This window comes from Coregonus clupeaformis, chromosome 18 (assembly GCF_020615455.1).
Source record: "Coregonus clupeaformis isolate EN_2021a chromosome 18, ASM2061545v1, whole genome shotgun sequence".
Classification (NCBI taxonomy): Eukaryota; Metazoa; Chordata; class Actinopteri; order Salmoniformes; family Salmonidae; genus Coregonus; species Coregonus clupeaformis.
In genome coordinates, this window is record NC_059209.1 from 20,858,264 (window position 1) to 20,876,511 (window position 18,248).

The 18,248-nt window shown below is 45.7% G+C and overlaps 1 protein-coding gene across 1 annotated transcript in view; it reads right to left on the reverse strand.

Moving 5' to 3' along the window:
• The window catches only part of LOC121550730 (transient receptor potential cation channel subfamily M member 6-like), a 73,247-nt gene that overhangs the window by 12,239 nt on the left and 42,760 nt on the right, over positions 1-18,248 (reverse strand). The window contains 10 exon segments of the mRNA XM_041863083.2: positions 1,846-1,866; positions 2,073-2,098; positions 2,800-2,843; positions 3,178-3,278; positions 4,916-5,937; positions 6,040-6,172; positions 6,392-6,588; positions 6,743-6,857; positions 7,015-7,189; positions 9,029-9,280. Coding sequence (XP_041719017.1) covers positions 1,846-1,866; positions 2,073-2,098; positions 2,800-2,843; positions 3,178-3,278; positions 4,916-5,937; positions 6,040-6,172; positions 6,392-6,588; positions 6,743-6,857; positions 7,015-7,189; positions 9,029-9,280 — 2,086 coding nt within the window.

The following is an 18,248-nucleotide window of genomic DNA, read 5'->3' on the forward strand; positions in this document are numbered from 1 at the left end:
GATCCTCTCAAACTCTGTCAGGTTGGATGGGGAGCATCGCTGCACAGCTATTTTCAGGTCTCTCCAGAGATGTTTAATTGGGTTCTAGTCCGGGCTCTGGCTGGGCCACTCAAGGATATTGAGACATGACCTAAAGCCACTCCTGCGTTGTCTTGGCTGTGTGCTTTGGGTCGTTGTCCTGTTGTCCCATTGCCCCAGTCTGTGGTTTTCATCAAGGATCTTTCTGTACTTTGCTCCGTTAATCTTTTCCTCGATCCTGACTAGTCTCCCAGTCCCTGCCGCTGGGAAACATCCACAGCATGATGCTGCCACCACCATGCTTCACCGTAGGGATGGTATTGGCCAGGTGATGAGCGGCGCCAGGTTTCCTCCAGACGTGACGCTTGGCATTCAGGCCAAAGAGTTCAATCTTGGTTTCATCAGACCAGAGAATCTTGTTTCTTATGGTCTGAGAGTCCTTTAGGTGACTTTTGGCAAACTCCAAGTGGGCTGTCATGTGCCTTTTACTGAGGAGTGGCTTCCGTCTGGCCACTCTGAGCTCCATTTTGAGTCTCATAGCAAAGGGTCGGAATAATAATGTACATTGTTTATACAATTGCACAAATAAAAAATAAAAAATGTTTTTGCTTTGTCATTATGGGGTATTGGTGTAGATTGATGAGGAAAACAATTAATTTAATCAATTTTAGAATAAGACTGTAAGGTAACAAAATGTGGAAAAAGTCAGGGGGTGTGACTACTTTCCGAATGCACTGTATTTGCTCATCATGGAGCCATGGAAAGATTTAGCAAATGTGACTTACACTAGTTCCTGGTGCTGAGCTTGATGTTGAGGCTGCTGCAGATGTTGATGGGATCGGGCTCTAAATAGAACACTTAGTCACGTTAGCCTCTGCGGTAGTTAGTTAGCTAGTTAGCTAACGGTTAGATATGGTCCGGTAGGCTGTAGCTAATGTAACCTAATTAAGCTAACGTTAGCTTGCAAAGCTACAAAATCACGTCACCTTATAGCAACTGGCTAATTACATTGATTTGCTTTGGAATGTCTAGCCAGCATATTATTAAATCTAGCTAGCTAGGTTTAAATAAACAAATGTAGTTAGCTACGTTACCTCAGCTTGACTTATTTTCTGCTGCGCTGATGTTCGCTGATCGGATGCCTCCCTTTTTTAAGTTAAGGGGAAAATCGATGGAATAGCTTCACTTTTCAACGTTCGATGACCTGGCAACTCCATCAGTTTCGAAATCCTCTGGCTGAAAGTGCTGGTTACAAACGCAGACATTTTGGTATTCCTCCACATCAACTGGATCCACCTCCAATGGGGCAGTACTACGTCCTGAAATCGCTATGAATTCTGGATATTGTGGTTTGCTTACAACCAGGAAATGAGATGCAGAAACGCTGATATTTGCTTGTAGTGAAGAGATGATCGATTTTTATGACACGTGATATGTTAATAACATATTAATGGACATACAGTTTAAGTCGGAAGTTTACATACACTTAGGTTGGAGTATGCTATCTGGGGGGGGGGCCCGACCTCCAGAGGGCCCACAACCCAAAAAAAGTAATAAATACATTTGGTTGGGGGCCCCTTGGAGGTCGGGGGCCACAGAGCACATGCCCTGTGTGCCCGATCGGTAATCTGGTCCTGCTAGTGTCATTGTGGTATTGAGAGATAAACATGGTAATGATTGCACACAAAAGAAGATCGTTCCTACATGATAAAGTCCTTACTTTGTTATCCAACTGATCTTGTGTCGTATCTGTCATCCTGTGAACCCCGTTCATTGCTGCTTGCAGCTATATTTTTATGTATGATTTATGTGATTGTTGGGGAGTACCTGAGTAGTGTGGGTCCAGGTCTTCCATCGATTGAAATGTAACAGACAAACACAGGGATAACAACAAAGAACATAAAAAAAAAACAATTACAGTTAACAATTACGACATTGATTTGGAAGGTGAATATTCTAGCAGAAGGGAAAGCTGAGAAAAAGAATGAGGGAAAACTAATATATACATTTTATAAATACAAGCAATTAATCTAGACATGAGTCAGGTTGCCTACCTTCAGGTGTGATCCCACCCTGCACTCTATAACAGAAGAACATACAGAACTGATAAAACTATCCTACTATACACAACTTCAGTACTTCCACAATGACTACTTTCTCCACAATTCCAGCACTACTCCATGCAGACCTGAGATCAAATGTGTTTTCCTTCAAATACTAGCTGCTAGCTAATTGATAGCCAATCACTAGCTGTGGTTGATTGATATTGCCTGGTGCAATGGAACCAATGGGATCGTACACTGGGCCCCGTGTAGCTCAGTTGGTAGAGCATGGCGTTTGCAATGCCAGGGTTGTGGGTTCGATTCCCACGGGGCGCCAGTATGAAAAATGTATGCACTCACTAACTGTAAGTCGCTCTGGATAAGAGCGTCTGCTAAATGACTAAAATGTAAAAATGTAAATGTACCAAAACTGTAAACCCTGCCCATCTGTCACTCCAGGTAGGCTCAATCAAACGATCAAAGTATTTGAAAGTTCAAGAAAATTATTTGAACCCAGGTTGGACTCCATTTGGGCTTTTTACACTACTAAGCCGAACCGAGCCAAACTGAGCTGCACAGATGCATCCACCATAATAACTGGAACCATGCTAAAAAGGACCATGTGGAAAGGAAACATTCGAGCCAGCAGAGTTTGGTTCGGGTCGTCACGATTGTGTAAAAAGGGTACATGTATAGTACATGTGATCTCATGGGCTCGTCCCACCCCATGCAGACTTACGAGACAGAGCGGGCCCAGTTGGTCCACACGGACTGACTGGAGTCCTGCAGGACAAGAGCAGGACATACATAACAGTTGTTGCATTGCATCAACCAATAGTTGGTTGCCATGTCACCGACTGCACAGTCAGGCATCAGATTGCTACAGTGCCTAGTGAAAGTCTACACACCCCTTGCACAGTTTTCACATTCTGCTGCCTTAAATTTAAATCTAAAAAGGGATACAATTAGATTTTTTTCCCAACTGATCTACACAATTTACTCCACATTTCCAAAGTGAAAGAAAATGTATAAAACATTTCTAAAATGATTAAAAATAGGAAACTAAGATATATGATAGAACAGATTCAGTGTTCAGATGTCGGTCTGTCTGTCTTACAGCGTCTGAAGAACTCCCCTCCGAAATCTTGACTGTCTTCCTGGCCTGACACCTCTCTCTGCTCCCTGAGGTCATTGCCAGGTCAGACGACTTGGACCACTCTGTAAAACACAACCAGGACAGGTAGAATCACTAGAGGTACATTGGGAAATGGATTAGTGTCATGGAATCATTACCTTATGGGTATTTGTACTTGTACATGAGTATGTGGTCAAGGTAATGCCAAGGTAACCTGTCTAAATAACTATCGTCCCGTAGCATTCATTCTGTAGCCATGAAATGCTTTGAAAGGCTGGACCCACTCCAATTTGCATACCGCCCCGCAATCTCTATTGCATTCCACACCGCCCTTTCCCACCTGGACAAAAGGAACACCTACGTGAGAATGCTGTTCATTAACTACAGCTCAGCGTTCAACACCATTGTGCCCTCCAAACTCATCACTAAGCTAAGGACCCTGGGATTAAACACCTCCCTCTGCAACTGGATCCTGGACTTCCTGACGGGCTGTCCCCAGGTGGTGAGGGTAGGCAACAACACATCCGCCACGCTGACCTTCAACATGTGCTTAGTCCCCTCCTGTGCTCCCTGTTCACCAACAACTGCGTGGCTGCGCACAACTCCAACACCATCATTAAGTTTACAGACGACACAACAGCCTGACACCAACGACGATGAGACAGCCTACAGGGCGGAGATCAGAGACCGTGCACTGTGGTGCCAGGACAATAACCTCTCCCTCAATGTCAGCAAAGGAGCTGATTGTGGACTACAGGAAACGGAGGGGGCTGTTGTGGAGCTGGTCGAGAGCTTCAAGTTCCTCTATGTCCACATCACTAAGGAACTATCATGGTCTACACACATCAACACAGTCGTGAAGAGGGCACAACAACGCCTCTTCCCTCTCAGGAGGCTGAAAATAATCGGCATGGGCCTTCAGATCGTCAAAAAGTCATACAGCTGCACCATTGAGAACATCTTGACCGGCTGCATTAGCGCTTGGTATGGCAACTGCTTGGCATCCGACCGCAAGGCGCTACAGAGGGTAGTGCGGACGGCCCAGGACATCACTGGGGCCAAGTTCCCTGCCATCCAGGACCTCTATACCAGGCGGTGTCAGAGGAAGGCCCTAAAAATGGTCAAAGACTCCAGTCACCCAAGTCATAGACTGTTCTCTCTGCTACTACACAGTAAGCGGTACCGATGCACCAAGTCTGGAACCAACAGGACCCTGAACAGCTTCTACCCCTAAGGTATAAGACTACTAAACAGTTAACCAATAGCTACCCGGAATATCTGCATTGACCCCATTTTGCCTCATCACATACGCTGCTGTTACTGTTTATTATCTATCCAATTACCTAGTCACTTTATCCCTACCCATATGTACATATCTACCTCAATTTACCTCGTAGCCCTGCACATCGACACGGTACTGGTACCCCGTGTATATAGCCAAGTTATCATTACTCATTGTGTATTTATTCCTTGTGTTATTATTTTTCTACTATTTCTCTTTTTTTTCTCTCTGCATTGTTGGGAAGGGCCCGTAAGTAAGCATTTCACTGTTAGTGTACACATGTTATTTACGAAGCATGTGACACATAACATTTTATTCTATTTTATTTGAAATGTGGTACATAATACAAATGTGATGACAAAATAAAATATTGGGTAACTGAGCCTTCTTTGCGTGTTGTTGCTAATGCTCACCAAGCATAAGGGGGTAGTACAGTACCTCTGCTTTTACTGCAGCCAAGGGGTATGTCAGCTGTGAAGCTCCGCTCCCCTGATAGGCAGTCGAGGGAGGGGAAGGAGGCTTGTAGTGGCCTCAGGGGGGGATTAGATAGAGCCATGTACTCCACGCTAGAGGAAGGAGAGCGGCTGTGTCTGTACTGCTGGTCCCTGGAAAGACACGCCCACCGACGAGGACACTTCCTGCCCCACTGGCCCAGTCTGGAGCAAGCTGCCCCAGGGTCGTCATCCTTACAGAAGGCAGGGTTCACCAAACCCCTGGCCCCACAGCCTCTCTCGTCTTGGGGGTCCAACAACAGAAAGGCATGGCTAGAGGCCCTGGACACATCCACATCAAAGGACTGCCCAACCTCCCGCTCTTCCTCCTCCTCCATGGACATCTCAGGGTCACAGCAGGCCCAGGGTTTGCAGTGGGGGGGTTCCAGAGAACCCTCTACAGCCCAGGCCCAGGGATACGGGGGAGAGCCACAGTGGGATGACTCACAGGGGGTCCTGTCCCTAAGCCCTGAACCGCCCAGGTGAGGGAGAGAGTCATGGGGGGCAAAGCCGTATCCCACCGGCCATACCTCGCCACTGTGATGCACCATGATACTCTGTTCCTCCTGTTCCTCTTTTGTCTCGCCAGTCCCCCACCCCCCACGGCCGCCGACCCCCCAGGTCCCCGGGTGCCACTCCAGTGGCGGGCGTTGACTGCGGGAGGAGGTGTGGCCCCGCAGCAGGGAGGGTGGGGTGCTGCGGTAGGCCTTGGGGGTGTGGCAGGGCGTGATGTCAATGTGGGGGAGGGTCCAGCTGTGGGGATGGGAGGGGGCAATTGGCCGGCAGTGGCCCAGGTGGGCTTCCTTCTGCTGCAGGCTGTCAGAGGCCGACAGGAGGGTGAGGGTGTCCACGGCCAGGGCGGACAGGTCCTGCAGCTGGCCCAGCTGGCTGTCCAGCACCTGCAGGGTGTCCTGGATGAAATGGACCCTCTCAGACACCTCGCCAATAACTACACCCATCTCCTCAGCCCTGTCAGGTCAAGGACACAGACAGACATTCAGGGGAGTCACAAAAAGGGTGTCTCAACGGCTATTGAGAGGTAGTTGGACTCTTTCGAAGTCTCAGTCTCACCTTTCTGCAGTGGCTCGGATCCTGTGGATCTGGCTGCAGAGAACATCTTGTTTTTTCTTGTGGAAATACGCCATCACACACCTCTCCTCAAACTCATGCAGCCTCTTCAGCTCCGCTTGGCCCAGGTAAAGCTCTGACAGACGGAGAGAGAGATTACAAACAAGTCCATATTTCAAACACACATACACTCACTTAAAAGTACTGTAGCATTTTCCTACCACGTGGAAATGCTTTGAATCAATACTGTCATAGAACAACAGTGTAGTAGGCTAAGGCTAAATCAGTTGCACTCATCCAAAAACATACATACACACACACACGCATACATGCACACACATACACACACACTCACTAAGCCGACAGGAGTCTCTCTCCTTCTCAGACGAGCCCCTGTGTTTCCGGTAAATGGTGGTCATACACAGGGTCATGTGACACAGGCTGATGAAGGGCGGGGGCAACCACGGCTTCTCCTGATAGGTCATAATGTAGCGGTAGCGGTTGTACTTCCACAACTTTTTGGATTTGAACTTCATTTTAAAGTAGACATTGCTGTCAAAAAAAGATCCATAACAAACCGGTAAGCACTGAGAGAAGCTGCAAAAACCCATTTGTACATAAAGCATAAACATAAAGACACAATCAGGCAGAGAAAAACAGATTCAAAAGACAATTTATATTTTGATGGAGAGTTTAGAGTCCCTACTTGAGAAAGGCAAGGAGGATGTTGACCATGATGAGGTACTGGACGAAGAGGTAGATGGCCTGGAGGTAAGGGTTGAGGAAGGCCCCGGGTGCACACGACTTGCCGTCTGCACAGGCTGCCACAAACACACAGGGGAGGAGGGTCTCAAATGGCACCATATTCCCATTGACTGTGGCCCATGCAGGAGTCAACCCCCACAACTCTGGTATTGCAAGCAACTCCACCCAAACGGAGGCACTACTGTGACTGGACACTGGTTAGTAGTTACTCACCGTCTATTTCATCGGGGTACCCTTCTCCAAACATCATCCAGTACGGCTGGTTGACCACATCTCTGAGCAGGCTCCATGATGGAGCTTCGTCTGGAGACAAGATGGCCTTCCTGGACACGCCGAAACTCAGCAGCACGATGGCCATCATAACCACAATGTAAAACATGTTACTGGTCTGAGCAGATGGGTCGAGAACATAGAGGAAAATATTGAAAATATATTAAATTGGCCGATTCCACGCAAACGGGAGTGGTAAATATTTTTGGTATCTCAGAGTGTTCTGCCAATTTTCACATAAAAACTTAATTGAGAGGAAGAATGTTTGACATGTTTTTTACATTTGTATCACACATGTTTTTTGTTTTATCATGATAAAACGTTCAATTTTAGGCCCTTTTTAGAACTACAGTGCATTCGGAAAGTATTCAGACCCCTTGACTTTTACCACATTTTGTTATGTTACAGCCTTATTCTAAAATGGATAAAATAAATACAAATCCTAATCAATCTACACACAATACCCCAAAACGACAAAGCGAAAACAGGTTTTTAGAATTTTTTGCGAATGTATTAAACATCAAAAACGTAAATAGCTTATTTACATAAGTATTCAGACCTTTGCTATGAGACTTGAAATTCAGCTCAGGTGCATCCTGTTTCCATTGATCATCCTGGAGATGTTTCTACACTTGTGGTAAATTCAATTGATTGGACATGATTTTGAAAGGCACACACCTGTCTATATAAGGTCCCACAGTTGACAGCGCATGTCAGAGCAAAACCAAGCCATAAGGTCAAAGGAATTGTCCGTAACGCTCCGAGACAGTATTGTGTCGAGGCACAGATCGGGGAAAGGGTACCAACATTTTGCAGCATTGAATGGTCCCCAAGAACACAGGGGCCTCCGTCAAGTAAAGGGGTGTAATTACTTTCTGAATGCACTGTATGCTGTGGCATTAGGGCTGGTACAATTACTGTATAACTGTGTAACCAACGATTATGGATGAAGACCGCCATGAAAATAAAATAACAGTCATAACGGTTTGCTTTTTTGTGGAACAAACAGCTGACTGAAGAAGGGACGGCCGAAACAAGTAAGGTGTAGTAGCAACAAGTCTTCGGGTGCCTAGTCAACGCCCCCCTCCCTGCAGCAGCAGCACACCTAGAAATAGAATGAATAGAATGGGCTTGGAACCTCTAACCCTGGCAATTTGACTGGTAAACTCATGGGTACACTCACAATGGCTGGCTGGTATTGTGATGCAATAATTTCCATGGTAATCCCAGCACATCACAAATAGCAAATCACAGCACATATTGATGGGTACACTTCCTGCTTGTAATTCCTGCTTTGCTCCTATTGGTACACTCGTAATGGCCACCAGTCCACCCATTATGCCATAATTGATTTGAATGGGGACGCGCATTCTATTCATTCTATAATGGTGACCGCGGTCATTTGGCTGACCAATAAAAATAAATCCAAAATTCCATGACCGTCACATCCCTATGTGGCGTAAGTCAGTGTTTTTCCATCCTGGTGCTAGGGGGGCACACAAGGGTGCCCATTTTAGTTGTCCAAGCAACAAAACAAAACCCCTGATTCTTATCAACAAGCCCTTGATTCGCTTCATCAGGTGTGTTAGTGCTAGACTAGAACTAAAACGTGCATTCCTGTGGGTCCCTCTAGACCAGCAGGCTCCAGACTACGTAGTCTGGAGCCTGCTGGTTTTCTGTTCTACCTGATAATTAATTGCACACACCCGGTATTCCAGGTCTAAATCAGTCCCTGATTAGAGGGGAACAATGGAAAAATTCAGTGGAACTGGCTTTGAGGTCCAGAGTTGAGTTTGAGGGCTATAGACCAAGATTTTAAAAACACTGGGCTAATTAGCTATTACACTAACCCAGTAGTGTGCACCTGAAATGGCTTACAAAAATAGTGCAGTATATAGGGAATATAGTTTTGTACGTACCCTAGATGTTAGTCCAAGGAAGGAAAGGCTATACTCACCATCTTGGTGATCATGGTGAGGTAGTGTCCGGCATACTGGTTGACCGCTAGCAGGTCCAGCATCCGGACGTACCAGAAGATGATGTCCAGGCAGTAGGTGACCCGCCCTGCTGTCTGATAGGACCCACTGTGCCAGCGCAGTGCCAGCCCCACCAGGAAGAGGAGGATGGCCAGGAAGTCAGCCACGTTCCAGTACTCTCCGAACCACACCTTCAGCTTCTGACTGGGCTTCTTCGGCTCCGACATGAACACCTAACAGGTAGCCACAACCCACACATTTGTCACATAAAAAAACAACAACATATAAAGCCAGTACACACATTTAGGCTGTGTCCCAACTGACCCCCTATTCCCTAATTAATGCACTACTTTTACCAGAGCCCAATGGGCTGCATAGTAGTAAAGTAAAACATTTTGTTTAGGGGCTGCTGTTGATTATCTGATTAGCCCTCAAATTCTAAATTATAATTTAATTTGACTCAACAATACAACATGTAGAATTGTAGCTTTATCCAGCCATGGAATTGAAATCATACTTATGTTGTCTCCCACAGCAATTCCTTGAATTACAATGGTGATGTAATGCAAGACATTGTGTATGCATGTATTCTATGATCAGAATCAGAACACAGCTCACACCGAAAACAAAGGCTGATTAATGTATATCAGTGTTAGACACTTTTCCTGATTCACATTCCATGTAGTCCATTCATGGATGTAACACTTCATGTTGTAGCTAGTTGTATGTAAAGGTAAAATCAGTTAGATAACATTTGGCTGCATTTTTTGCCACCTTTGTTTGTCATGCAGCTACATATTGAGTTGTACTGGTGAAGTGAGAAAGTGAAGTAGTATGAGAGGGATACTGTAGCTACCAGTGTGGTAGTCTGAAATTGGGGAACAGCTGTGGTAAGACATTTTAAACAGAAAAGCTTCTGCAGTAAATTAACATTCACAGTCTAGTAGTAGAAGTGCACTTGAGTGGGTACAGTGCAGAGTAGAGGTCTGCGCGGGACTGATTAATTCATCCCGCTCTCGTCCGCACCCGCTGGCTGTCTGTCTGACTCCCACCCGCTACCGCAGTTACTGGTCCCGAACCTAACCGCAGTCCCGCATTGTTATTTGAGTCATGTGACGCAGCTCACTTGCCAGCCATGGTCCCTCTAGGCAATATCAAAATGCGCAAAAATTACCTAAGAAATAGGTTAAATTAGCAGAGATTCTCACGTGGACCGTTATATTAGGCTATACTAGGCAGTATTACAGTCATAGTTTTACTAAGACGTTGTGGACGGATTTCAGCGGTTGGACATAATAATCTGCCTCCGGTGCCAATGGTTGCATTTTCGAATCCAGCTATAGAAAGTTATTATTTTTGTTTTTGTTTGTTTAAGCCTATCCCAAACCTTAACCATTCAGAGTTGATGCCTAACCTTAAGATTTCAGAGTTACATTTACATTTAAGTCATTTAGCAGACGCTCTTATCCAGAGCGATTTACAGTTAGTGAATACATATATTTTATATATATTTTTGTTTGTCTAGTTTTTTTTTTTATATACTGGCCCCCCGTGGGAATCGAACCCACAACCCTGGCGTTGCAAACGCCATGCTCTATCAACTGAGCTACATCCCTGCCGGCCATTCCCTCCCCTACCCTGGAAGACGCTCCGCCCATGAGTCTCCCGGTAGGTCTTAGTCCCCTCCTGTACTCCCAGCCGGCTGCGACAGAGCCTGGATTCGAACCAGGATCTCTAGTGGCACAGTTAGCACTGCGATGCGGCGCCTTAGACCACTGCGCCACTCAGGAGTTAATGCCTAAATGTAACCCTAACCTTAACATTTCGGAGTTAATGCCTAAATTTAACCTTAAACACTTTTAAATGTGATGTTTGGAACAACTTCAGAATTTGACATTTGAGAAACATGGATTAACGTCTAATTCTGATGTGAGACTGTGAGAGCTGGTAGTAAAAATCACTATGTAAAGTCTAATGCAGTGTAGGAACAGTCTGTATTATTGTGAGGTTTAAAGAGATTATTTGGTACTTTTGTATACTTTTTAGACAGCAGTTCTGAAAGTAGTGCTTATGAGCAAAAAGTGGTCCCAGAAAATTGCATACTACATCACATATGTGCACAATGTCATTGCTCTCTCTCACTCTGCTGTGTGTGCCTCTTGCTAGCTGTCACTCAAATGGCAAGGGGCTGAAGCTCATTGGCTAGAACTCTAATTGCTAGGGGGCTTGCCACGTGTAGGAAAAATGTAGGGATAATGGCGCCGCACAGCTACCAGTAAACCGTCGCTTTCAAACTAGGGATTTTGTGGCTAATTGCGGTAAAACTAATTCTGCTCATAATTAAATTATGCATGTATGAACTACATATTGACACATCCAGCCCAAAGTGGGAGGTTTATAAAATACTTGTTTGAATGATAACTGAAATATAACTAAATATAGATTGAAAAAACAGGTGTCACTAATTTCCTCCAACGTGTGGTCCTCTGTAGCTCAATTGGTAGAGCAATGCCAGGGTAGTGGGTTCGATCCCCGGGACCACCCATACGTAAAAATGTATGCACACATGACTGTAAGTCGCTTTGGATAAAAGCGTCTGCTAAATGGCATATTATTATTATTATTTAGAAATGCTCCTCTCCCCATTAGTAGGTACCCTCTAGGCTAATCTCAAATTACACCCTATTTCCCTTAGTTCATTTATGCGCTACAAACACTCTCCTCAAAAGTAGTAGCCTATTCCAGTCTGTAATCCCCACATGTTTTAAGAAGACCACCACCATCATTCCTGTTCCCAAGAACTCTAAGGCTTCATGCCACAATGACTACCGCCCTGTAGCACTCACATCTGTAATCATGAAGTGCTTTGAGAGGCTGGTTATGGCACACATAAACTCCATCATCCCAGACACCCTAGACCCACTTCAATTTGCATACCGCCCCAACAGATCCATAAACGACGCAATCTCAATTGCACGCCACACTGCCGTCACCCACCTAGATAAGAAGAATACCTATGTGAGAATGCTGTTCATTGACTACAGCTCAGCGTTCAACACCATTGTCCACTCCAAGCTCGTCACCAAGCTTAGGACCCTGGGACTGAACACCTCCCTCTGCAACTGGATCCTGGACATACTGACGGGCCGACCCCAGGTAGTGAGGGTAGGCAACATCACCTCCGCCATGCTGACTCTCAACACATGGTCCCACAGGGGTGTGTGCTTAGTCCCCTCCTGTACTCCCTGTTCACCCAGGACTGCATGGCCATGCATGAATCCAACACCATCCTCAAGTCAAGTTTGCTGACGAGATGACGGTGGTAGGCCTGATCACCGGCGACGATGAGATAGCCTACAGGGAGGAGGAGGTCAGTGACCTGGCAGTGTGGGGCGCGGAACAGCAACCTCTCCCTCAACATCAGTAAGACCAAGGAGCTGATCGTGGACTACAGGAAATGGGGGGGGGCGAGCACGCCCCCATCCACATCGACAGGGCTGCAGTGGAGTGGGTCGAGAGCTTCAAGTTCTTCGGTGTCCAAATCACTAACAACTTAAAATGGTCCACACATGCACAGTCATGAAGAAGGTGCGACAGCGCCTCTTCCCCCTCAGGAAATTGAAAAGGTTTAGCACCTCAAATCCTCAAAAAGTTATACAGCTGTACCATTGAGAGCATATTGACTGGCTGTATCACTGCTTGGTATGGCAATAGCACCGCCCTCGATCGCATGACGCTACAGAAGGTAGTGCGGACAGCCCAGTACATCACTGGGGCCGAGCTCCCTGCCATCCAGGACATCTATATCAGGTGGTGTGAAAGGAAGGCCCGGAAAATCATTAAAGACTCCAACCCCACAAGTCATAGACTGTTCTCTCTGCTTCCGCACGGCAAGCGTTACCAGTGCATCGAGTCTGACACCAATAGGCTCCTGAACAGCTTCTATCCCCATGCCATAAGACTGCTAAATAGCTAACAGAATGGCTACACAGCTGAGTTGACCCTTGTATTTTATTCTTATGCACACTGACACTCGAACAAACATACAATCACTCACTCCATCATTTGCTTACACACACATAATATGCACACATTTATACTGACTCTACACACACCCACTCACATACAATCATCATATACGCTGCTGGTACTCTTTATCATACAGTATTTCCTGATGCCTAGTCACATTACCCTTATACATACAGTATCTACCTCTATCGATCCAGTATCCCTGCATATTGTAAATATGGTACTGGAACTGACCCTGTATATAGTATGCTGACTTATTTTATCGTGTTCTTCTTATTTCTATATCTCGTGTGGTTTTGCTCTAGCTTGTTATTTTTAGTATTACATTGTTATTGATTACTGCATTGTTGGGGTTAGAGCTTGCAGGAAAGGCATTTCACTGTACTTGTGCATGTGACATTAAAACTTGAAACTGAACTTGGTTAAACATTCCTTTATGGTAAAATAATGACCCAGGCGTTATTCAGTGAATGTATATTTATGGGTAGACATTATTTTTCTAGGAGAGCAGTGAGCAAGACGACGTGCAGATTTTCAGTGAAGCTCCTGTTATGGTGAGTTGATTTGGTTTTTTGTTGTTGTCTATATCATATTTTCTTCAAGATAAATCAGTCCCAAAGCTTTTTCAAGTCTTGAAGGTGTCCGACCCAAATGTTGATAATAAATATGCAGAGGAAAAATTGTGTGTCCATTTTGGGGCTGTAACTCCGTGCACCACAAGCGATAAAAACATGGTAGTGTTCAAGAGAGCGAGAGTTGCACCCCTTCTCAAAAAACCAACACTTGATCCCTCTGATGTCAACAACTACAGACCAGTATCCCTTTAGCCAACTCTCTTGCTATCTCTCTCAGAATGACCTTCTTGATCCAAACCAGTCAGGTTTCAAGACTGGTCATTCAACTGAGACTGCTCTTCTCTGTGTCACGGAGGCTCTCTCTGTGTCTCCTCTGCTCTTGTCCTTCTAGACCTGTCTGCTGCCTTTGATACTGTGAACCATCAGATCCTCCTCTCCACCCTCTCCGAGTTGGGCATCTCTGGCGCGGCTCACTCTTGGATTGCGTCCTACCTGACCGGTCGCTCCTACCAAGTGGCGTGGCGAGAATCTGTCTCTGCACCACGTGCTCTCACCACTGGTGTCCCCCAGGGCTCAGTTCTAGGCCCTCTCCTATTCTCGCTATACACCAAGTCACTTGGCTCTGTCATATCCTCACATGGCCTCTCCTATCATTGTTACGCAGACGACACACAACTAATCTTCTCCTTTCCCCCTTCTGATAACCAGGTGGCGAATCGCATCTCTGCATGTCTGGCAGACATATCAGTGTGGATGACGGATCAGCACCTCAAGCTGAACCTTGGCAAGACGGAGCTGCTCTTCCTTCCGGGGAAGGACTGCCCGTTCCATGATCTCGCCATCACGGTTGACAACTCCGTTGTGTCCTCCTCCCAGAGTGCGAAGAGCCTTGGCGTGACCCTGGACAACACCCTGTCGTTCTCCGCTAACATCAAGGCGGTGACCCGATCCTGTAGGTTCATGCTCTACAACATTAGGAGAGTACAACCCTGCCTTACACAGGAAGCGGCACAGGTCCTAATCCAGGCACTTTTCATCTCCCGTCTGGATTACTGCAACTCGCTGTTGGCTGGGCTCCCTGCCTGTGCCATTAAACCCCTACCACTCATCCAGAATGCCGCAGCCCGTCTGGTGTTCAACCTTCCCAAGTTCTCTCACGTCACCCCGCTCCTCCGCACACTCCACTGGCTTCCAGTTGAAGCTCGCATCTGCTACAAGACCATGGTGCTTGCCTACGGAGCTGTGAGGGGAACGGCACCTCCGTACCTTCAGGCTCTGATCAGTCCCTACACCCAAACGAGGGCATTGCGTTCATCCACCTCTGGCCTGCTGGCCCCCCTATCTCTGCGGAAGCACAGTTCCCGCTCAGCCCAGTCAAAACTGTTCGCTGCTCTGGCACCCCAATGGTGGAACAAGCTCCCTCACGACGCCAGGACAGCGGAGTCACTCACCACCTTCCGGAGACACTTGAAACCCCACCTCTTTAAGGAATACCTGGGATAGGATAAAGTAATCCTTCTACCCCCCCTTACCCCACCCCAAAGAAAGAAAAAAATAAACATATTGTAAAGTGGTTATCCCACTGGCTATAAGGTGAATGCACCAATTTGTAAGTCGCTCTGGATAAGAGCGTCTGCTAAATGACGTAAATGTAATGTAAATGTGTATGTGTGTTAACTCTTCTAAATCACCTAGTCAGGGTGCCATTATTTTCAACAACTCACTATGAGTAAAGTTTGGAGCACACATAATAAGCAAGTCATGAGTGTGTTACACCAGGTGGCACTCTAAAAAGACCCCAGGGTGCCTTCTCTTACCCACACACAAGCCTTATGATAGAGTTCACTCCTACCAGTCGCCGCCTCTCTCCACTGACCCCTCACACTCAGCTGGTTGACCCACAGGGAGGAGATGGACAGATGAAGTGGACCCACAATGTTAAGGATGACATTGATGATAATACCATTGATGACACTGAGACAACTGGCAGTGAGGCCAGCTATGAGGCCAACGATGAAGTCAAAGATGGCCACGAAGCGAAGGATAAGTCCAAAGTTATACATTTTATAAAATCCTAAATTAATCAGGAATGAGCAGAGTCAGCTATACCATAATAACCCCTTATTCATGTCCTCATTACATGTAGTGCAGTAAGTCCACTCATGGTCTGTAGTTCTCTACTTTTGATATATTTAAACAAACAATATTGGAATCACCATAGTTACAACCATAAACTCAACTCCATCTGCCTGATAGAATATGAATTTTGGTTAAAATATGTTAAATTTAATTAGGTTTTAGAGTCAAAGCAACTGAGGAAAAGCTAAATTGCTAGTGTGTATACCACTTGAATGAAGAAGAAAAATGCTATTTTGTCAACTCAGTAAAACATAAACTCAGTCAGATTTTTTTATAACATCAACTCCGTCAGAGTGCTTAAAGATCTGATAGAATGGTTGTTTTTATTGTGGATTTTCAAATGAATCTTTTTACATATTTTACAAATGTTTTGTATTGAACTTTTTATAGGCAAAACATGTTGTCAACTCTGTCAGTGGCTTGTCAACTCAGTCACTGATGGCAAACCCCCTTAAAATAGATTTTTTTGTCAATATTCTGACAAAATATTTTCAGCACTGTTCTGCAACCTACGCTTAAAGCCAGACTCAGTAAGTCACAAATCAAATGTCACAATTTCTTTCTGGTTTAATATATCTCAAAATGTATAGATGAAGGATGAATTTGCCATTTGGATCACTTCAAAGTGATACAAAAGTAGGTTTTACGAATTATAAGTACAGCACCTTCGTTTACAAATTGCATGTCAGATTTCTCCTGGTAATTATGACACATGGGCCTATTGATACATTCTCTCGCGCACGTTCTATCCGTCGGTCTGATCCATCCATGACTACAGCAACACATCAAAATACATATCTAGCTATATCCCTCTCAATACAAACGAAACTCATAAATGAGAGTTGAGTGATACAGAATAAACGTGTAATTTAGCTGAGAAATGCATGTCGTAAAGGTTAATAATATTGGCTCCTGGCTGTCCGTCCGTCTGTGCGTCTGCCTGTGTGCGCAACAGCTGACCATATGCAGGAGCACAGATTTGAAAACACTGGTGGGTTTGTCATTACAAAGTTGCTTTGATGTTGCTAGCTTGAGCTTCTGAATTGTGGGCAATTTTCATTCAGCAAGGGATTGAGAATATTTTCCTAGAACAACACTTGCTAGTTGGACCATATTTCAGACTTCTCAGCACAACCAGTGCCAGCAGTATGCTGGACACTATGGATAATAATCACGAAAGCCAGTTCTGTCTACTGTTAAGTTAAGCAAGCTAGCCAGCTAGCTAATTTAGCTGGCTAGCAAACAGATAGATCCACACCTGCATTGCTTGTAAGTGGGCATAGCCTGCTGGTGGGTGATTAGCCTACAGCCAAATAAATGTTCATGCACTTAAACTTTGCTGGAGTTGCTAGCTGGCTAATTGTTTTCCTCTTAGATGTGGAATTTACTATTGCAACCTTTTGATGGCGAATTTATTCAAATCTGGAGCATTTAATTGTGCTATAAAACAAAACAAAAATACGTTTGGAGATTTGTATTACATATTTGAATAATCTAATGTTAGAATTAAATAATCAAGGCCTTTAAAAACTTGTTGGACAATTATTGTAAAAATGAAATGCCTTTTATGTTGTCTGACGGAGTTGACATAAATCCAGTTAGTTGCATTTTATGAAAACTGTCACGAATACCGCCGAGGCTGCCCCTCCTCCTTGTTCGGGCAGGTTTCGGCGTTCGTCGTCCCCGGAGTACTAGCTGCCACCGTTTGATGTTTCGATGTTTGTTTGGTCATGTCTAGTTTAGTGCACCTGTTTCGTATTCTGTCCTGATTATGTCACCTATACGTTTCCCTGTGTTATGTTTTGGAGTTGTGTGTTGTTGTCCGCCTGTCGTTTATCTTTGGTCGGTACCTGTTTGCATTTGTGTATTTTACGCGTTGCACGTATTCTTTGCCTCCTGTGTGTTTCGAGGCCATTTATTTTTGTATTATCATTTTTGAGTCTCAGTAAAGTCGTTTGACTTATCCGCTGTGTCCTGCGCCTGACTTTACCACCACATCCACTAGTGTACCGTGACAGAACAACACACCACTTACTATGGAGTCAGCAGGAGCAGCGGGGGGAACCGAGTCGCTGGAGGATCGGGATCCAGCAACTCGGATCTGCCATGCAGGAGGTCATGGACACCCTGCGCCGATGGGAGAGAGGAGGTTTGCCCACACCTCCTCCTACCTTACCACCACCATCGGCCAGCCCCACCATACCAGCTCCGGAGTCCAGTGGCATACGGCTCTCGCTCCCGAGGGCATATGATGGCACCGCAGCCGGGTGTCAGGGGTTCCTCCTTCAAGTGGAGCTCTACCTGGCTACCATACACCCGGCACCCTCGGGATACGAGAGCGTTTCCGCCCTCATCTCCTGTCTCTCCGGCAAGGCGTTGGAGTGGGCCAATGCCGAATGGAGGGGAATAGACGCCGCCACCATCAGCTACGCGGAGTTCTCCCGCCACTTCAGGGCTG